The following is a 22,876-nucleotide window of genomic DNA, read 5'->3' on the forward strand; positions in this document are numbered from 1 at the left end:
CCTGTTGGTGCCTAAACCTAAGACCCCCCCTGTTGGTGCCTAAACCTAAGACCCCCCTGGTGGTGCCTAAACCTAAGACCCCCCTGGTGGTGCCTAAACCTAAGACCCCCCTGGTGGTGCCTAAACCTAAGACCCCCCTGGTGGTGCCTAAACCTAAGCCCCCCCTGTTGGTGCCTAAACCTAAGACCCCCCTGTGATAAGCATTATTAAAGTTTCAAAAACATATTGTGCGTTTTTTTCGTTTAAAAATAATGTAAAAAAAAAAAAAAATTAAAAAAAATTGTACTGTTTTTCGTTTAAAAATAATGTTTGAAAAAATATTGTACTGTTTTTCGTTTAAAAATAATATTAAAAAATGTATAAATCATTAAATAATGTGTAATCATGAGAAGCAGTAATAAAACATTAAGTCTCCGGGCGCCGCTTTTAAAACGTTATTTTTCTCCGGCGCTCTTTTTTCCTATCGGGCGCCCATTAAACGATATTTATTATGGGAGTGAATGGCGGCGCCCGATTTGTCCACTAGCCTCCTGCGCCCTTGTTTACTGTTACCGTGCTACATAGCCGTCGCCAAGTGCATAGAGTGGTGGGGACAGCACAAATCAGTGAAGTGATTGGCTATACGGTAGCTGAACTCAAATAGCGTATGCACCAGTACGGAGTTTGGCTACATTGTAACAAAACTCCACAGTCGAACTGGAAGGTTACGGTGATGGGATAGGATCGTGGTTCAACTATAATGTAGCTTTGCCCTGTGGGTTACTCTTAGCTAATAAGGGTTAAGGAAAGAAAAAGTGGTGGTGCTACACAGGGGCCAGCTGGGGAAGTGCCCCCTTCCCCCCTATTGTTTAAAAGGAAATAAAATATCAGACTCCTTATCCCTCTCACTTCAGGTTCCCTTTTAAGAGCTTTAGGAGTGTGAGCATTGCTTATCTGGGGTTTGGGAAACACTGAGCAGCAGCACCAACAGCAAGAGGGCAAGGCTGGCAGCAGGAGATGAGGTTGCACAGTGATCTAGAGCAGGATCACAGTGATCTAGTTCAGGAAAAGGATACTTCAAATAAATGTGGCAAATGTGTTCACTTTAGCTTTAATTCAGCTTTAAGTGTGTAACAGGCTCCACACTAAGCATGGCTTTTAAGTAGGAGGACTTTTCAGTTTCTTTTAGTCCCCTATAACTGTCATAATGGTTTTGGGTCACCCTGAGCTTTTTAGGTACTGGGTTCAGAATGCAGATGTCACTTATTGCAAGTTGCCCGACTATTTGGAGCAGCAATTTTTCTGGGATCCCAGGAAGTCTGCAAATTTTACTGCATCATGAACCTACCTTTTTATGATTCCCATAAGACTATTGTAAATTTGCAAGAGGGCTCCTTTCCCTTTTCTTTCTTGCAACGGTTGTATATGTATTGGAGACAAATTTTTAGTAATTGTCCACATAATCTGGTATAAGTTCCTCCAAAATACAGATAATATGGCAGTGGTTCCCCCAAAATAGACAATGTGGCAGCAGCAGTTCCCCCAACATACACATAATTTGGAAGCAGTTCCCCAAAATACGCGAAACCTGGCAGCGGATCACCCAAAATACACGCAACACCCAACATACATATAATCTGGCAGCAGTGGTCCCCCAAACATACACAATCTGGCAGCAGTTCCCCAAAATACGCGTAATCTGGCAGAAGCCATTCCCCTAACATACACATAATCTGGCAGCTGTTCCCCAAAATACATAACAGCGGTTCCACAAAAATGCAGATAATCTGACAGCAGTTCCCCCAAAATAGGTACCCCAGCATAGGTAGCCAGGTCTATAGGTGTCCCCCGTATATGTAGCCAGGGGGTATATGTGCCCCCGTATATGTAGCCAGGGGGTATATGTGCCCCAGTATATGTAGCCAGGGGGTATATGTGCCCCAGTATATGTAGCCAGGGGGTATATGTGCCCCAGTATATGTAGCCAGGGGGTATATGTGCCCAGTATATGTAGCCAGGGGGTATATGTGCCCAGTATATGTAGCCAGGGGGTATATGTGCCCCAGTATATGTAGCCAGGGGGTATATGTGCCCAGTATATGTAGCCAGGGGGTATATGTGCCCAGTATATGTAGCCCGGGGGTATATGTGCCCAGTATATGTAGCCAGGGGGTATATGTGCCCCATATATGTAGCCAGGGGGTATATGTGCCCAGTATATGTAGCCAGGGGGTATATGTGCCCAGTATATGTAGCCAGTGGGTATATGTGCCCAGTATATGTAGCCAGGGGGTATATGTGCACAGTATATGTAGCCAGGGGGTATATGTGCCCAGTATATGTAGCCAGGGGATATATGTGCCCCAGTATATGTAGCCAGGGGGTATATGTGCCCCAGTATATGTAGCCAGGGGGTATATGTGCCCAGTATATGTAGCCAGGGGGTATATGTGCCCAGTATATGTAGCCAGGGGGTATATGTGCCCAGCATATGTAGCCAGGGGGTATATGTGCCCAGTATATGTAGCCAGGGGGTATATGTGCCCAGTATATGTAGCCAGGGGGTATATGTGCCCAGTATATGTAGCCAGGGGGTATATGTGCCCAGTATATGTAGCCAGGGGGTATATGTGCCCAGTATATGTAGCCAGAGGTATATGTGCCCAGTATATGTAGCCAGGGGGTATATGTGCCTAGTATATGTAGGCAGGGGTATATGTGCCTAGTATATGTAGTCAGGGGGTATATGTGCCCAGTATATGTAGTCAGGGGGTATATGTCCCCAGAATAAAGTAGTCATGTGTCCCCCAGCATGAGGGGAACAGCGGAGTGGAAGGCTTGGGGCTCTCCTTCCCTCGCTCTCCCCTCCAGAAGTAATGTGCGGGCAGCGGGCGGGACTTACCTCTCGTCGTCGTCGGAACACCGGATCTGCGTGCCGCAAGTCTGGTCTGGTCCAGACCAGAGCAGCGGCACGCAGATCCGCCGCCGGAACCAGGAGAGGTAAGTCCCGCCCACTGCCAGCTGCCCGCACATTACTTCTGGAGGGGAGAGCAAGGGAAGGAGAGCACCAAGGTGAGGGAAGGGGGGGGGGGGGGACGTCCGCCCTCCCCCACCGCTGCTCACAGCTCTCCTTCCACTCCGCTGCTCCCCTCCACAAATTCCAGGGGGGACGGCGTACACCCTCAGGAAATAGTAAGTGGTCGCCGTCCCCCCGTGTCCACGCCCCACTCAACCCCTGAATTTAGAGGATTACATATTATAGGCAAAAATGTCAAAAAGTTTAAAGGACCAGAACTTAATCACTAACCATGATACAAATTTTATTATGAATTGTTTATTACAAGCAGTATTTATCTGGTAAACCTCATTTGTCAGACTTCTCAGGCATTCCTTGCACTTTGCTTCTCTGTACTATTGCCAGCTGTCTATGCTGTAGTCTTCTGGTTACACCTCTGAACGCACAATTTTATTCGCTCTAGAATTTGATCCTTGCTCTTCTCCACATTATTCTTAGAAATCTCTATGAGTTCTTGCAATTTAGATTCATTGTAGGAAAGATGGGAAGTGGAGTACGTCTCTCTCAGTTGTTCTACTTTTCCTGCAAGCAACAGAAGCCAGTTTATTGAAAGAGGCATTGTAGGGATAAATAGAGTATAGAAAATGATTCAGGATAACCACTTTTATGTTAATTTCAGCATCAGAAAGTGACAAAATGGTAATTAAACCCGGTATTGGTGCTTTTTTCTCCTAATGTGGGCAGGTGCTGCTGGAAGGGAAAGACTTAATTCTGCTTCCATCTATTGCTGGCGGCCAAATTACAGTTATCGTAATTTGGGCTCAGTCAGTTGTTTGGGTGCCGGCAAAAGACTAAGAACAAACCCAAATTTCCAGTACAGTTTTTGCTGGATTCACCTTGGGTGCCATCGCATCCAATTTTTGTATCTAATATGCCTCCCTCAACAATAACTCTCTGATGTCCTGTTTTTGGGCTGAGATGCAAGCGTTGACCTTTGTGTGAACTATATTATGTGGGCAAGACCACACAAGATATTTTATAGCATATACAACTAAATTAGAATGGCAGGTATAGAACCCCTGGATCTTAGGCTTAGTCACCTTGTAAGGATGTCTTACTTCATCTCTCCTGATTACACTGTTGCAATGCACAAAGTCAAACAGGGGTACATACCGGCTTGTGAAATAATTCTAGAACCCCGAATGTCTATCTGATCCTCATATCAGCATGAACAAGTCCATCTTTAACAGAAGGGCTTGCTGATATTGCTTACTAGTATTGGTGCAGCATGACTGGATAAATCCCACCCCCCTCATTAGCTGCTGAGGGGGACACAGATACCTTGTTAGTGTGGCTAGACAGCATTTCCCTGGTCTAGCTTCACCTCATCTGATGTATGGCTGGCAGAGGACTTGTGCCTCCTCGGCTGTATGTGCTGACACAATGGACCTACCCCTTACCCAGAGCCGGCCTTTGGGGGTGGCAAGTGGGGCAATCGCCCCAGGCCCCGCGCCTGATGAGGCCCACACTCTCTGCAGCTGTGGGTAGAGCGGGCAAAGTAGTTAACTCACGTTTCTTCCTTCGATGCTCACAGATTCATTCTCTTTCCTGTCCTGGCATCTGTGTATTGGTAACAGCGCCCCCTGTGGTGACATGCGGTCACGTCATCCCAGGGGGCGCTGTTACCAATACACAGATGGCGGGACAGGAAAGAGATGGAAGCTGCGAGCATCAAGAAGAAACGTGAGTCTTTAACAACTATGCCCACCGCTGCAGCCTTCTTCCCATCTAACATGTACTGCAGGCACCTATCTAATCTATACTGCAGGCACCTATCTAATCTATACTGCAGGGCACCTACCGATCTAATCTGTACTGCAGTCACCTATCTAATCTATACTGCAGGCACCTATCTAATCTATACTGCAGGCACCTATGTAATCTATACTGCGGGGCACCTACCTATCTAATCTATACTGCAGGCACCTATCTAATCTATACTGCAGGCACCTATGTAATCTATACTGCAGGCACCTACCTATCTAATTTATACTGCAGGGCACCTATTTAATCTATACTGCGGGGCACCTATCTAATCTATACTGCGGGGCACCTACCTATCTAACCTATACTGGGGGCACCTACCTATCTAACCTATACAGAGTGTGTGATTCCACAGTGTGTGCGTGTGTTTCCACAGCGTGTGTGTGTGTGTGTGTGTGTGTGTGTGTGTGTGTGTGTGTGTGTGTCCACAGCATATGTCTCTAGGCTCTGCATATGACACTCGCCCCGGGCCCCGCGTACTCTAAGGCCACCTCTGCCCTTACCTATACAGACTTAGCTGTTTGATATTGCTGCCATGGTGATGCTGTGGATTACGTGTTGAGGGGGTCTGCAAGTGTGCCTGCAAACTCCCATAAGGTCCAGGAGTTCTTAGCATTGAGATTGACCAGATGCCATCTTTAGTATTGATTGGCCAGTGAGCAAGACAGTATCTAAATAGAGGAGTTGGGATTTCTGTTAGAGGGGTTTGACATACTTGAAACCAGGGCCGGGCCGAGGCAGAGGCTGGAGAGGCTCCAGCCTCAGGGCGCAGTGTAGGAGGGGGTGCAAAACTCATTCAGCTGTCATTCCTAATTGTGTATGAAGCAGAAAGAAATAAGAAAAGGGGATACAGAGCAGTGACTGCAAGCCAGATAACTAGATATTAAGGTGCTGGGGAGGTTGTGGGCCCTGTGGCCCTCTTAGTCTAATAGCAATCAGTGTGTGATGGCTGGGGGGTGGAAGGGATGGAGGGGCGCACTTTGGTGTCTCAGCCTTGGGTGCTGGAGGACCTTGTCCCTGCTCTGGTGCCAGTACAAATTGACATACATTTTGAGTATGGAAGACAAAAATAATCTTGAAGAGAACCTGTACTGAGTAAAAATATTTAAAATAAACACATGAGGTAACTTCAAATGAACATTACATAGTTACCTTGCCATCAGTTCATTTCAGAAGCTCACCATTTTCTTCTGACAATAATCCCTTCCAGTTCTGACAATATTTTGTCAGATCTGAAATATATCAGTTGCTGTCAGTTATAGCTGAGAGGAAAACTGATGTACCAGGTAATGTCCATGTTTCCCTATGGCTCAAGTGGGTGATGTTACAGTTTAACTGTGTGCTGACCAGGAGGCTGTTATGGGGTAATGGCCATTTTTAAAATGGAGGACGGAGAATTCCATTGATCCCAGTGGACAAATGGGATGCAAGAGAGGAGAAAGAGATTGAGTAGTAGACTACATGGGAGGTAAGTATGACTTGTGTATGTTTATTTTGACTTTTCATTTTCAGTTCAGGTTTTCTTTAAGCTGGCCACTAACGGTCCAATTTCTAGCGAAAAATCGTTCGAGCGATCAGAAATTCTGATCGGACGAAAAATCGTTCACTACACCATCAACTAACCAATTATTGCTTCCTATCTATCACGACCACCAAGAAAATCCAAATTTTCGTTCGACGAAAATTCATTCGGGCGACATTTTTTTCACTCGTTCATAAACGATTGTGTCCACCAATGGAGATTATTTACAACCAATCTGATCAGAATTTCTGATCGCTCGAACGATTTTTCTCTAGAAATTGGACCGTTAGTGGCCAGCTTAAAGATTCAAATGCATATATAATAAGCTATAAATAGCATAAAATATATGCCAGATCAAGTAACTAACACCCTCTCATTTACTTTGCCTAATAGGCGGAAAGGATTAGTCCCCATTCTATGGATTAATACAGCTCAGAGCAGTGATCTGTAGATCTTCTGAGCTGGACTGAAAACATGGAGTAGACTGTATAAGTTTGAGTATAATAACCTTTAAAGAGACTCTGTAACATTAAAAAGATCCCCTGGGGGGTACTCACCTCGGGTGGGGGAAGCCTCCGGATCCTAATGAGGCTTCCCACGCCGTCCTCTGTCCCACAGGGGTCTCGCTGCAGCCCTCCGAACAGCCGGCGACTGTGCCGACTGTCAGTTCAATATTTACCTTTGCTGGCTCCAGCGGGGGCGCTGTGGCGGCTTTCCTTTCCGAACTACACGGAAATACCCGATCTCATTCGGGTCCGCTCTACTGCGCAGGCGCAGGACACTTGCGCCTGCGCAGTAGAGCGGACCCGACGGCGATCGGGTATTTCCGTGTAGTTCTGAGCCGACAGCCGTCAGAGCGCCTGCGCAGGAGCCAGGAAGGTAAATATTGACGTCACCGCTGCACGGACTCCACGGAGGGCTGCAGCGAGACCCCTGACGGATGGAGGACGGCGTGGGAAGCCTCATTAGGATCCGGAGGCTTCCCCCTACCGAGGTGAGTACCCCCCAGGGGATCTTTTCATGTTACAGTTCCTCTTTAAGGCTGCTTTCACAGTAAGACGTTACAGGCGCACGTTAGAGCAGCCAGTAACGCATCCCAACTCACAGCAATGATTAATCAATAGGCTGTTCACAGTGCCCACGTTGCGTTACATTGTAACGCAGCACGTAAGTTGAAAGTGCTGCATGGACTGTGCGCACATGCTCAGTAGTGTTGGAGGAGGAGGTCTTCCCTCCTCCTCCTCGGCCAGCCACATGGCTAATTAATATTCCCTGCACGGTGTGACGTGCAGTGTTTACTTCCTGGAGCGCTGCTCTGTGCGGCGATTGGCTGGCGGGACCACGTGATGCCGCATGCGTCCAAGAGTGCGCATCACTGCATCATGGATGCCAGAGTGAGCTGCACAACGCGGCTCACTCTGACGTCCACATCCAAGAGCACCAGGCGTTGCGTTAGGGGCACATTATGCGACCATAACGTCCCCTAAAACGCAACGTCTTAGGCCTCAATTCACTAAGCTTTATCAAACACTTTATCAAACGTTTGATAATTTACCTCATGGGTAAAATCTAATTTTTAATTCAATTAGGTGTTATATATTTATCGAATGCTTTATTGATAAAACGTTCAATATATCTATAACGCCTTTGTAAATTCAAAATTAGATTTTACCCATGAGGTAAATTATCAAACGTTTGATAAAGTGTTTGATAAAGCTCTGTGAATTGAGGCCAAAGTGTGTAAGTAGCCTTAAGGAAAACAATTCTTTGTTCCATCTGAATTATACAAATCCTGCAATAAATCTGCAGTGTGTCTAGTTCCTGCTTTTATGGAAGCAGACATATTGTTAACATTCTGTGTTTACAAATGAACTACTCTACCAAGGCAGCCAGCTGACACAGCTGAGAGATCAAGCGGAAATTAGACAGGCTAAACTCTCTAAATACATACAGGGTGCATTTCTCTATGTTTTCCTTCTGTGCTGTGCAAGAGTTCAGGTCCACTTTAATACCGCGTGGGAGAAGTTTGGGGAATATTTAGCTGCGGTGATCGCAGGATAATTATTAGTTTACACACATACACACCTCTGCCAGACTGGCGTTGTATCGCCCTGGGGCGGATTAATATTCAACCCAGTCTAGCCTCGCCAAACATAAAGTAAAACTGGCTTTAGGATCAGAAAGAGACTGTCAGCCTGCGAGTCGAGACACATCGCTGCGCAGAATACCAGCATAGGGAGAGGACACAACTTGACAGAGTCATTGACATTGTGAACCTGACAGGACAGGTCCTCTTCCCTCCTGTGTCATGTGTTCATGGTTGCTTAGCTCACGTTTTTGCCATCTTTTTATGGTACAGCAGTGTCATGTTGCTGCTTTATGAAAAGGGCAAATAATAAAATGTACAGAAGAACAATCATAATAATATCATGTTCAGCAATAAAAATAATATTTACAAACTTTTAGTTTTAATAGTTTCAAAAGCTCTGGGCTATATGCTGTACAGAGGTATTGCTAGGCTATAGCCTAGCAACACATTCTGCTGCTATGGCAGGGCTAGGAGGAGCGACTGTGTGTTGCGCGGCAGAGCAGCTTCCAGCAGAAGGGGGAACCGAGAGGAATTATTGAACACTAACGGTTCAATTTCTAGCGAAAAATCATTTGAGCCACTGGCGTAACAATAGGGCCTGCAGCCCCTGCACCCGCGGGGGGGCCTGGCCCCCCTCCTGGGGCCCGCTCGGGGCCGTTTTGTGGGGGTTGGAGGGGACGCAGCATGAGGGGAAAGCCATGCAGCAATTCGGCGGGGAGGGGGGAAGGTCCCCCCCTCCCTCACCTCGGGGCTCTCCCCTCTGCGCTCCCCTCCGCCTTAAATCTAAGTCCGGGCAGTGTCTGGGCAGCGGCGGGCAATCTTCGGGTGATCCGGATAGTAGTTATCCGGATTACACCCAGTACTGCTGTGCTGTGCGGGCTAGGCGGAGGATCAAGCTTACCCTTCTGACGTCTTCTCCGGCCGTCCCTCGGCGCCTCCCACGATGCGTTCCACTCGGCGCTCACGTGACTTCAAACACTTCCTCCTTCAGCCCGGAAGGAGGAAGTGTTTGAAGTCACGTGAGCGCCGAGTGGAACGCATCGTGGGAGGCGCCGAGGGACGGCCGGAGAAGACGTCAGAAGGGTAAGCTTGATCCTCCGCCTAGCCCGCACAGCACAGCAGTACTGGGTGTAATCCGGATAACTACTATCCGGATCACCCGAAGATTGCCCGCCGCTGCCCAGACACTGCCCGGACTTAGATTTAAGGCGGAGGGGAGCGCAGAGGGGAGAGCCCCGAGGTGAGGGAGGGGGGGGGGACCTTCCCCCCCCTCCCCGCCGAATTGCTGCATGGCTTTCCCCTCATGCTGCGTCCCCTCCAACCCCCACAAAACGACCCCGAGCGGGCCCCAGGGGGGGGGGCCGCTCAGAAATTCTGCAGGGGGGCCCGGTGGGGCCTAGTTACGCCCCTGATTTGAGCGATCAGAAATTCTGATCGGAAGTGAAATATTGTAATACATCGTTCAACTAACCAATCTTTGCTTCCTATCTATTACAACCAACAAGAAGATCCAAATTTTGCTTCAACGAAAATTCATTCGGACGACATTCTTTCACTCGTTCATAATCGATTGTGTCCATCAATGGAGGTTATTTACAACCAATCCGATCAGAATTTCTGATCGATCTAACGATTTTTCGCTAGAAATTGGATCGTTAGGGGCCACCTTTACCTTGAGCTCCTTCCAGATCCCTGTACTCCGTCGGCTTCTCGGTATACAGTCTCCGCTCTCCCGCTGTCAGCGCCGGTAGCCGCTTGGCTACTGTGCATGTAAAGAATCAGTGTGTAGCAAGCACCCACGGAGGGAAAAGTGATGTGCTATGACTTACAGTGTCTCTGCACTCCCAGACACTCCAGCAACTCCTCCACAGTCAAGTCAGCACCATCCAGTAGTATCAAAGCTCTTTTATTGTTAAAAAAGTAGCATGACAAGCTTCTCAGCAATGATGCGGAGATGCTTGTCATGCTACTTTTTTAACAAAAAAAGAGCTTTGATACTACTGGATGGTGCTGACTTGGCTGTGGAGTGGCTAATGTGACTGCGCGCTCTGGCCACCTCGATTGAGCTTCTGTGACCGGAAGTATTCTGTGCCTGCGCAGTTAGTTAAAGGGGCACTACGGCAAAAAATTGTAAAGTTTTAAATATGTGCAAACATAGACAAATAAGAAGTTTTTTTTTTCCAGAGTTCAATGAGCCATACATTACTTTTATCCTATGTTGCTGTCACTTACAGTAGGTAGTAGAAATCTGACAAAAGTGGCAGGTTTTGGACTAGTCCATCTATTCATAGGGGATTCTCAGCAAGGCTTTTATTCTTTATAAAGATATTCCACAAAAAGGATTTAAACAATGATGCTGGCCAGCTTCCCTGCTCGCTACACAGTTTTTTTGGCAGTTGGACAGAGCAACTGCCATCCCCATTCACTAAATGCTTTTGAAAATAAATAAATATATGAGAATCCCCCATGAAGAGATGGACTAGTCCAAAACCTGTCGGTGATGTCAGATTTCTACTACCTACTGTAAGTGACAGCAACATAGGAGAGAAGTAATTTATGGCTCATTTTACTCTGGAAAAACATACTTCTTATTTGTTTATGTTTGCACATATTTTAAATTTTACAACTTTTCACCATAGTGCCCCTTTAAGGTTTGTAACTGTTCAGGTGCGGAAAGCTCCTGGCCCGAGCAGGATCACCCACCAGGCAACCTAGACAGGTGCTTGGGGCCTAGTGGGTGTCAAGGGGCCCTCCTGTCACCTTCTTTGTCCTCTCTTCGCTTTATCTTACCAGAAGGACCACAAATCTACCTTGTCTAGGGCCCCATTACATCTTAATCCATCTCCGCTCCTGGCCACGGGAGCATGACCAAGGAGGAGGTGCGGACTGGACTGCGCCTGCACTGTAGCCTGTGACTTTACTGGGGCTGACTGCAGGAGAACAGAGGGGACCAGGTGGGCACGGAGGAGCTAACGGACTACAGGGAGCTGGAGGAAGTAAAATCCTTTACCCCCAGTTGTCTCAGGTACACTTTAAAGTTAGCCTGTCTAATTCCTCCTCATTATCTGTAACTGATCACAACTGTAATTCGATGTCTCAGCTGTTTCAGCTGGCTGCCTCGGCAGAGCAGCTAATTTATAAACTCAGAATGTTAAACCCTATGTCTGCTATCATGAAAGCAGGAAGTAGACACACTGTAGATTTATTGCAGGATTTGTATTAGCTGTGACAAAGAGAGGTTTTTCTTCAAAGGCTATTCTGCTGTTGCTTATCTTTTAGAGCAGACAGGAAGTTCTAAATTCAGGTCCGCTTTGAATGATTTTTGCTTGGTTATTGGAAACGCATCCTATTTTTCTTCCCGATCATACACGGGTTTTGTTTATGAACAGACGCCCATTGGTTTCCTGTTATTCTTTTCTTCCTACTATATTATTATTATAGGGATGTAGCGAGTGCGTCCATCTATGTTCTGTTTACTTAATGCTATTGAAAAGTATGTCATTAAAACAGGGCAGGCCACTATAAACAAACAGTCATCAAACCTTTGTGTTTTATTTGTTCCTATCTACCTCTGAGGTCTTCCCACGCCTCCTGCTCTTCTCCATTCTATACTATTATTATTTATTATTATCCTTCTGTTTATAAGCCACCTACATACTACGCAGCGCTGTGCCATAAATAAGAAAGGACACAAATTACATACTTACATAAATAATAAGTACAAACCATGACACAGGAAGGAGGGAGGACCTGCCCAATCCACCTTACAATCTAAGAGGTGGGGGACTATGTTAGGAGACATCCTATATAGGATTAAGGAGGGAGTTCCAGAGAGTGGGCGCAGCCCTAGAGAGGTTTTGGAGCTGCATATGGGAGTAGGTTAAGAATGAGACACACATTAGTAGGTCATTGAAGGAATGCAGAGGGCGATTAAAGGTGTATGGAGCTATAATGTAGAACCAAATCTATAAAGGGGTTTTAACCACTTAAGGACTGCAGTCATAAAACCCCTTAAGGACCAGAGCCTTTTTTTCCATTCGGACCACTGCAGCTTTCACGGTTTATTGCTCAGTCATACAACCTACCACCTAAATGAATTTTACCTCCTTTTCTTGTCACTAATACAGCTTTCTTTCGGTGCTATTTGATTGCTGCTGCGAGTTTTACTTTTTATTATATTCATCAAAAAAGACATGAATTTTGTCAAAAAAATGACTTTTTTAACTTTCTGTGCTGACATTTTTCAAATAAAGTAAAATTTCCTATACATTTGAGCGCGAAAGTTATTCTGCTACATGTCTTTGATAAAAAAAAACCCATTCAGTGTATATTTATTGGTTTGGGTAAAAGTTATAGCGTTTACAAACTATGGTGCCAAAAGTGAATTTTCCCATTTTCAAGCATCTCTGACTTTTCTGCGCACCTGTCAGGTTTCATGAGGGGCTAAAATTCCAGGATAGTACAAATCCCCCCCAAATGACCCCATTTTGGAAATAAGACATCCCAAAGTATTCAGTGAGAGGCATGGTGAGTTCATAGAAGATTTAATTTTTTGTCACAAGTTAGCGGAAAATGACACTTTGTAACAAAAAAAAAAAAAAAAAAGTTTCCATTTCTTCTAACTTGCGACAAAAAAAAATGAAATCTGGCACGGACTCACTATGCTACTCTCTGAATACCTTGAAGTGTCTACTTTCCAAAATGGGGTCATTTGTGGGGTGTGTTCACTGTCCTGGCATTTTGGGGGGTGCCTAATTGTAAGCACCCCTGTAAAGCCTAAAGATGCTCATTGGACTTTGGGCCCCTTAGCGCAGTTAGGCTGCAAAAAAGTGCCACACATGTGGTATTGCCGTACTCAGGAGAAGTAGTATAATGTGTTTTGGGGTGTATTTTTACACATACCCATGCTGGGTGGGAGAAATATCTCCGTAAATGACAATTGTTTTATTTTTTTTACACACAATTGTCAATTTATAGAGATATTTCTCCCACTCAGCATGGGTATGTGGAAAAATACACCCCAAAACACATTATACTACTTCTCCTGAGTACGGCGATACCACATGTGTGGCACTTTTTTGCACCCTAACTGCGCTAAGGGGCCCAAAGTCCAATGAGTACCTTTAGGATTTCACAGGTCATTTTGAGAAATTTCGTTTCAAGACTGCTCCTCACGGTTTAGGGCCCCTAAAATGCCAGGACAGTATAGGAATCCCACAAATTACCCCATTTTAGAAAGAAGACACCCCAAGGTATTCCATTAGGAGGATGGTGAGTTCATAGAAGATTTTTTTTTTTTGTCACAAGTTAGCGGAAATTGATTTGAATTGTTTTTTTTCACAAAGTGTCATTTTCTGCTAACTTGTGACAAAAATAAAATCTTCTATGAACTCACTATACTCCTAATGGAATACCTTGGGGTGTCTTCTTTCTAAAATGGGGTCATTTGTGGGGTTCCTATACTGCCCTGGCATTTTAGGGGCCCTAAACCGTGAGGAGTAGTCTTGAAACCAAATGTCGCAAAATGACCTGTGAAATCCTAAAGGTACTCATTGGACTTTGGGCCCCTTAGCGCACTTAGGGTGCAAAAAAGTGCCACACATGTGGTACCGCCGTGCTCAGGAGAAGTAGTATAATGTGTTTTGGGGTGTATTTTTACACATACAGATGTTAGGTGGGAGAAATATCTCTGTAAATGACAATTATTTGATTTTTTTTACACACAATTGTCCATTTACAGAGAGATTTCTCCCACCCAGCATGGGTATGTATAAAAATACACCTCAAAACACATTATACTACTTCTTCTGAGTACGGCGATACCACATGTGTGACACTTTTTTGCAACCTAGGTGCGCTAAGGGGCCTAACGTCCTATTCACAGGTCATTTTGAGGCATTTGGATTCTAGACTACTCCTCACGGTTTAGGGCCCCTAAAATGCCAGGGCAGTATAGGAACCTCACAAGTGACCCCATTTTAGAAAGAAGACACCCCAAGGTATTCCGTTAGGGGTATGGTGAGTTCATAGAAGATTTTTTTTTTGTCACAAGCTAGCGGAAAATGACACTTTGTGAAAAAAAAAACAATACATATCAATTTCCGCTAACTTGTGACAAAAAATAAAATCTTCTATGAACTCACCATACTCCTAACGGAATACCTTGGGGTGTCTTCTTTCTAGAATGGGGTCATTTGTGGGGTTCCAATACTGCCCTGGCATTTTAGGGGCCCTAAACCGTGAGGAGTAGTCTTGAACCCAAATGTCTCAAAATGACCTGTGAAATCCTAAAGGTACTCATTGGACTTTGGGCCCCTTAGCACAGTTAGGCTGCAAAAAAGTGTCACACATGTGGTATCGCCGTACTCAGAAGAAGTAGTATAATGTGTTTTGTGGTGTATTTTTACATATAACCATGCTGGGTGGGAGAAATATCTCTGTAAATGACACATTTTTGATTTTTTTTACACACAATTGTCCATTTACAGAGAGATTTCTCCCACCCAGCATGGGTATGTGTAAAAATACACCACAAAACACATTATACTACTTCTCCTGAGTATGGCGATACTACATGTGTGACACTTTTTTGCAGCCTAGGTGCGCTAAGGGGCCCAACGTCCTATTCACAGGTCATTTTGAGGCATTTGTTTTCTAGACTACTCTCTACGGTTTAGGGCCCCTAAAATGCCAGGGCAGTATAGGAACCCCACAAGTGACCCCATTTTAGAAAGACGACACCCCAAGGTATTCCGTTAGGGGTATGGTGAGTTCATAGAAGATTTTATTTTTTGTCACAAGTTAGTGAAAAATGACACTGTGAAAAAAACAATAAAAATCCAATTTCCGCTAACTTTTGACAAAAAATAAAATCTTCTATGAACTCATCATACACCTAACAGAATACCTTGGGGTGTCTTCTTTCTAAAATGGGGTCACTTGTGGGGTTCCTATACTGCCCTGGCATTTTACAGGCCCAAAACTGTGAGTAGTCTGGAAACCAAATTTCTCAAAATGACTGTTCAGGGGTATAAGCATCTGCAAATTTTGATGACAGGTGGTCTATGAGTGGGCAAATTTTGTGGAAACAGTCATAAGCAGGGTGGCCTCTTAGATGACAGGATGAATTGGGCCTGATCTGATGGATAGGAGTGCTAGGGGGGTGACAGGAGGTGATTGATGGGTGTCTCAGGGGGCGGTTAGATGGGAAAATAGATGCAATCAATGCACTGGGGAGGTGATCGGAAGGGGGTCTGAGGGGGATCTGAGGGTTTGGCCGAGTGATCAGGGCCCACACGGGGCAAATTAGGGCCTGATCTGATGGGTAGGTGTGCTAGGGGGTGACAGGAGGTGATTTATGGGTGTCTCAAGGTGTGATTAGAGGGGGGAAATAGATGCAAGCAATGCACTAGCGAGGTGATCAGGGCTGGGGTCTGAGGGCGTTCTGAGGTGTGGGCGGGTGATTGGGTGCCCGCAAGGGGCAGATTAGGGTCTAATCTGATGGGTAACAGTGACAGGTGGTGATAGGGGGTGATTGATGGGTAATTAGTGGGTGTTTAGAGGAGAGAATAGATGTAAACACTGCGCTTGGGAGGTGATCTGATGTCGGATCTGCGGGCGATCTATTGGTGTGGGTGGGTGATCAGATTGCCCGCAAGGGGCAGGTTAGGGGCTGATTGATGGGTGGCAGTGACAGGGGGTGATTGATGGGTGGCAGTGACAGGGGGTGATTGACAGGTGATCAGTGGGTTATTACAGGGAAGAACGGATGTAAATAATGCACTGGCGAATCGATAAGGGGGGGTTTGAGGGCAATCTGAGCGTGTGGGCGGGCGATTGGGTGCCCGCAAGGGTCTAATCTGATGGGTAACAGTGACAGGTGGTGATAGGGGGTGATTGATGGGTGATTGATGGGTAATTAGTGGGTGTTTAGAGGAGAGAATAGATGTAAACGATGGATTTGGGAGGTGATCTGATGTCGGATCTGCGGGCGATCTATTGGTGTGGGTGGGTGATCAGATTGCCCGCAAGGGGCAGGTTAGGGGCTGATTGATGGGTGGCAGTGACAGGGGGTGATTGATGGATGGCAGTGACAGGGGGTGATTGACAGGTGATCAGTGGGTTATTACAGGGAAGAACGGATGTAAATAATGCACTGGCGAATCGATAAGGGGGGGTTTGAGGGCAATCTGAGCGTGTGGGCGGGCGATTGGGTGCCCGCAAGGGTCTAATCTGATGGGTAACAGTGACAGGTGGTGATAGGGGGTGATTGATGGGTGATTGATGGGTAATTAGTGGGTGTTTAGAGGAGAGAATAGATGTAAACGATGGATTTGGGAGGTGATCTGATGTCGGATCTGCGGGCGATCTATTGGTGTGGGTGGGTGATCAGATTGCCCGCAAGGGGCAGGTTAGGGGCTGATTGATGGGTGGCAGTGACAGGGGGTGATTGACGGGTGATTGACGGGTGATTGATGGGTGATTGACAGGTGATCAGGGGGGATAGATGCATACAGTACACAGGGGGGGGGAGGGTCTGGGGGGGTCTGGGGAGAATCTGAGGGGTGGGGGGGTGATCAGGAGGGAGCAGGGGGCAGTTTAGGGACTAAAAAAAAAAATAGCGTTGACAGATAGTGACAGGGAGTGATTGATGGGTGATTAGGGGGGTGATTGTGTGCAAATGGTGGTCTGGGGGGTGGGCAGGGGGGGGGTCTGAGGGGTACTGTGGGCGATCAGGGGGCAGGGGGGGGCAGATCAGTGTGTTTGGGTGCAGACTAGGGTGCCTGCAGCCTGCCCTGGTGGTCCCTCGGACACTGGGACCACCAGGGCAGGAGGCAGCCTGTATAATACACTTTGTAAACATTACAAAGCGTATTATACGCTTCCTATCCGGGGATCGTCGGGTTAACAACCCGCCGGCGCTTCCGATTGGCCGGCGGGTTGACGTCGCGGGTGGGCGGAGCCTATTGCCGGTGGATGCGCGCGCATCCCAGCGCGCGATCCCCGGCCAGAGAGTGCCCCAGGACCTGACGCCAATCTGCGTTACGTGGTCCTGGGGCTGCCACTTTGCCGCCGCCAATATGAAGTAGGCGGTCGGCAAGTGGTTAAAGTGAACCAGAGACGAAGCACCCTCATGTATTTTACCATATATATCAGTGGGAACATTAGAGAAAACACCTACCTTGCGCTCTGTTTCATCCTCACTGCTAAAAGTGTCTGTTACCAGCTGTGATAAGAATCCCGGACTGAGAATTCAGTCTGGCTTTGCTGGGAATGATTATAGCTGAGTCATTATAGCAGAGCCACAAGGGGGCAGGCTTGCGCTTGAAAAGACACCAGAGAAGACAGACTCAGCTATAATCTTTCCGTAGCAAAGCTAAACTGAGTGCTCAGTCGGGGATTCTTATCAGAGGTGATAACAGGGCCGGGCCGAGGCATAGGCTGGAGAGGCTCCAGCCTCAGGGTGCAGTGTAGGAGGGGGCGCATAATTCATTCAGCTGTCATTCCTAATTGTGTATGAAGCAGAAAGAAATAAGAAAAGGGGATACATGGCAGTGACTGCAAGCCAGATAACTAGATATTAAGGTGTTGGGGAGGTTGTGGGCCCTGTGGCACCTCTTAGTCTAATAGCAATCAGTGTGTGACGGCTGGGGTGGGAGGGATGGGGGGCGCACTTTGGTGTCTCAGCCTTAGGTGCTGGAGGACCTTGTCCCGGCTCTGCTTGAAACAGGAGCTTGTTCCAAATATGTTGCAGTGTAGGTCACATACTCCATAACCAAAAGCATTAAATACTATTGGATGTGCTGGCATTCCTGTTTTCTGCGATCTAAATGAGATTCACTTTGAAAACTTATTTCAGTATTCGCAATTATATTCTTATTTATGCAGATGAACCCAATGTTTATCTCATGATAGGACTGATTGAAGCAGCTTTGGTAAAACTGCTCTGCGCAGACAGTGCATGGCAATATTTCCGATACCAAAACCAGCAGAGTAACATGCATTATTATTATTATTAATAATTGTATTTATAAAGCGCCAACATATTACGCAGCGCTGGACATTAATTTAGGTTACAGACAATATTTAGGGGTGACAATACAGGAATACAAAAAAAACAGATCACACAGCACAGTATGAGTACAAGGTAATGCTTAGTCAGTCACTGGATGGAGCATGGAGATTAGGCAAGTTAGGGTCAGTCAGATGCATAGCATGTGTGCACATTAATGGAGGTGCATGATCAGGTAGGACACAAAAGGAGGAGGACCCTGCCCAAAGGCTTACAATCTAGAGGGAGAGGTAGGGACACGAGAGGTAGGGGACCAGAGTTTAGCTGTGGGTTTAGAGCAATTGTGAGGGGTGGTAGGCCAGAGTGAAAAGGTGAGTTTTAAGGGCCTTCTTGAAGGTGTTGGAGGGGGCTGCCCTAATGGGTGGAGGTAGGGAGTTCCATAGTGTTGGAGCGGCTCTTGAGAAGTCTTGGAGGCGTGCATGGGACTGGGTGATGCGGGGGACGGTCAGGCGAAGTGCATGAAGTAGTTAGCACGACCCTCTGTACATGGGCAACGCAAGCATTACTATGATGATATGCATCACACGTGTCTTGTAACACATTGCCATAGCAACACTCACGTTATCCATGTACCATGGATCACTTGGTACTCTACTGGCATTAGTACCAATAATATTGTCGCGCACTGCCTGCACATGCCATTTTTATCAGAGCTAAGCTAATCAGGCACCATGTCAGTTCAGGTAAAGTCCAAATGTGATATTTCTCAGTTATTTTAGCATTTCCTGTCCCTGCTGGTTGAAGGATGCAGCATCACGCAAGCATTCATTGAATCTTGTGTAGAAAACTTAAAGCTTTATCATGGGCTGCAAAGACTTTGGGTTATACCACCTGTTCTCCTACCAGTGTAGTTACACTGGCAAAGATTAGAAGAGGTATATCCAGGTTGACTTAATAAGTGGGCATATCAGAGATACAACATCCTGGAGTGCCTAAAGTGAACCCAATGGGAGTTATATGGAGGTTACCATAAATATATTTCCTTTTAAGCAATACCAGCTGCCCAGCTATCCTGCTGATCCTCTGCCTCTAATACTTTTAGCCTAAGACCCTGAACAAGCATATGTAGATCAGGTGTTTGTCACTATTGTCAGAACTGACAAGACTAGCTGCATGCTTGTTTCTGGTGTTATTCAGCCACTACTGCAGCCAAATAGATCAGCAGGGTAGCCAGGCAATTGGTATTGTTTAAAAGGAAACAAATATGGCAGCCTTCATATCACTCACCTTGGGATCACTTTAAATTACTTCGGTAAGGGGACCAGAATAAAATTATCCTACAAAACAAGGCAAGACTTATTACTTTATTAGGGGTACGGGATAGTTCCTGGTGGTTGTGAAAACAACCACTAAGGTTCTAAAATGAGAGAGACCAGGAGCCCAATGGTGCAGCATTGTTAAAGGAAGTAGATGAGGAGTAAAGTAGAAAGTTATACTCTTAAAGGAACTGAAGTAAGAGGTATACAGAGGCCGCCATATTTATTTCCTTTTAATCAATACCAGTTGCCTGGCAGCCCTGCTGGTCTATTTCTCTGCAGTAGTATCTGAATAACACCAGAAACAAGCATGCAGTGAGTCTTGTCAGATCTGACTTTAATGTCTGAAACACCTGATCTGCTGCATGCTTGTTCAGGGGCTATGGCTAATAGTATTAGAGACAGAGGATCAGCAGGGTTGCCAGGCAACTGGTATTGCTTAAAAGGAAATAAACATGGCAGCCTCCATATACCTCTCTCTTCAGTTTCCCTTTAAGGGTGGGATGCACTCCTGCAACCACTGACAGAGCCTACGGGAAATTAACTGTTCCCGTTAAGTATCCCAGATCAGCTGGTCGGTCGCTCTCTTTAGGCATTTGGACACGTGGTGTACATTATAGCTAAAACAATGTTTAGGAGGCGCCCAGAGTATAACTTAACTTTAAATCATATAGTATAGAAGTAATTATGTCTTAACTCCATCAATGATCATACCACATAAGTAGAATTCTATTTTAATGATGCACAACAGACAACGCGTTTCACGGGTACTGGCCTGCTTACTCAGGTCAATAAAAGTGCCTAAGTCAGCAGTGATCATGAGTGTGGGTGCCCATGTCATTGATGGAGGCAAGACATTTACTTCGACTATATGATTTATATGTTATATTCTGGGTGCCTCCTACACATTGTTTTAGCTGCTTTATCAAGGGCACTTGGGCCCCTGCGGCCTAATGACCCAATACACACGGGCTACAACTGTTCCTGGAAACACATGGCGCGCGCATGTTGCGGCGACAGGTCCTCCGTGTGTATGAGGCGCGCGCAAGGAACTGTTGCTAATCAGAGCTGTCGCCAGGCGATTGACTTGGCCAATCGCCGGCAACAGCTGTTGCAGGAACCGTCGCTAGTCTCAAGTCAGTGCGGTCATGTGTATGCTAGTCTCTAGCAACTCTTGTGAGTCCGACAGTTCATTGAACCTGCGACAGAAGTTGCTGAGCAACAGTTTCCGCTATGTTGTAGACAGGTTGTTGCCGCGTGTATACAATCGTCGCTTGTATACAACTGTCGTTGCTGGAGACTTTAGACTGTTGCTCGTCTCCATGCAACTGCAGACATCCGTGCCTTGTGTGTATGCAGCTTAAGGAATAAAAATGTTCCAAGTGCACTTGTAGATCATCCAATCAATGTATCTCTTACAAAATAGATAAGGAATTTGGTACTTCACTATATTTGTCTATATGGTGGATAATGAATTGTGATTTACTCAAGAATGGCATGACCTTTGATTTGTGTGTATTCTTTCCTTTGGCTTTGTTATACTCAGGTGATTTTTTACATTCCAGTTCTGGCTTGTGTTCCACAACTCATCCTGTGATGCACCAAGAGGTCATTGCTGTGCACAGCCCTCAGCACATATAGTACATTGTAATACATGGCCATGTGGATTATGGTGCTGCAGGGAAGTGTACAATACTGAGTGGTGATTGGATAGAAAGAAAAATGGGACTAAACTAGATGTTTAAAAATGGCATTTAAACCTTTAATTGTTTGAATCTCAACGTACAAAATGCAGTTACCGTAACTGTTACCAACACCTTGGGGGATGAATGGTAAAATAGCTGTAGGGAATATGGATCTATCATTTGTTTCTGCAGAGATGTATGTATATTATTCAATGCAGTTGTGTAGGTGAAGCGTCAGGGGAAAGCCTGCTCATTCTTATTTGTCGCATACTATACAGTCTTTGGCCATCAAGCCGTCTCAATTATGTGCTGGCAATCATCCTATTTACCACTTCAAATCAGGCAGTGGAGTAGAGGTAGAAATACCTAAACTAACACCTTGAACGGTCTCCCCTTAGAGGTAGCTTTGACAATGCATTTTGCCGGTCGCAACCAGCTTCTTAAGTGTGTAGAATGAGAGGACCACTTTTTTTTTTACACTTTCACTATAAAATATATTTAGCTCTATGGCCTAGTGCACACCAAAAACCGCTAGCAGATCCGCAAAATGCTAGCAGATTTTGAAACGCTTTTTCTTATTTTTCTGCAGCGTTTCAGCTAGCGTTTTGCGGTTTTGTGTAGCGGTTTTGGTATAGTAGATTTCATGTATTGTTACAGTAAAGCTGTTACTGAACAGCTACTGTAACAAAAAACGCCTGGCAAACCGCTCTGAAGTGCCGTTTTTCAGAGCGGTTTGCGTTTTTACTATACTTAACATTGAGGCAGAAACGCATCCGAAATCCAAAATCTGCAGCAGCCCGGGAGTATGCGTTTCTGCAACACGCCTCCCGCTCTGGTGTGCACCAGCCCATTGAAATACATTACCCTAGCGGATCCGCACCCGCAAGCAGATCGCAAACCGCAGCGGAAACGCTCCGGTGTGCACTAGGCCTATGTGTGCAGGATTTGTAGAAGCAACAATGGGTATCCACTGTGGAGAACTAGAACCACCACATTTTTAAGTGGACCAAACAACTTCAGAGCCACCTACTGAAACAACCTTGCAAAACAACACAAATTTGTGTCTAAAGAGGATAAAGGAGATCATTTTCAGAGTTTGCCTGCGGTTGGCATGCAGCTTTGAACTAAGCCAAACCGCATCTAAATTGTCATTCGTGATAACCTACAAATAATTACCTCAGGGGGTAAAAGTAACCACGTAAAAGCTCTGCAAAGCACAATAAAACCGCTTTCCGTCACCAACCTTGACAAGTCTCATTGTTGAAAAGTGGGAAGTGCATCACATCCGGTGTTTCATTGCCATCTCCCTCGAAAATATAGAAGTTTTTTGATGGAATGTCCTGGTTGAGGTCTTCTTTGTTGATCTCAGGAAATGGAATTTTATTTTTCTCACAATATTCAGCGGTTTTCTTTATGGTCTGTTTATACAAAGT

General features: G+C 45.9%; 1 protein-coding gene across 8 annotated transcripts in view; it reads right to left on the reverse strand.

Moving 5' to 3' along the window:
- Positions 1-3,274: 3,274 nt before the first annotated feature.
- LOC137521658 (cytosolic phospholipase A2 gamma-like) overlaps positions 3,275-22,876 on the reverse strand; it is a 125,906-nt gene continuing 106,304 nt past the window's right edge. For all 8 annotated transcript variants that reach the window (XM_068241279.1, XM_068241270.1, XM_068241260.1 and 5 more), the window contains 2 exons: positions 22,687-22,861; positions 3,275-3,577 (listed from right to left, as the gene is read on the reverse strand). In XM_068241279.1, coding sequence (XP_068097380.1) covers positions 3,405-3,577; positions 22,687-22,861 — 348 coding nt within the window. In that variant the 3' untranslated portion in view covers positions 3,275-3,404. The remainder of the gene's footprint in view (positions 3,578-22,686; positions 22,862-22,876) is intronic.

The sequence above is a fragment of the Hyperolius riggenbachi genome, chromosome 1 (assembly GCF_040937935.1).
Source record: "Hyperolius riggenbachi isolate aHypRig1 chromosome 1, aHypRig1.pri, whole genome shotgun sequence".
In the NCBI taxonomy this organism is placed as follows: domain Eukaryota; kingdom Metazoa; phylum Chordata; class Amphibia; order Anura; family Hyperoliidae; genus Hyperolius; species Hyperolius riggenbachi.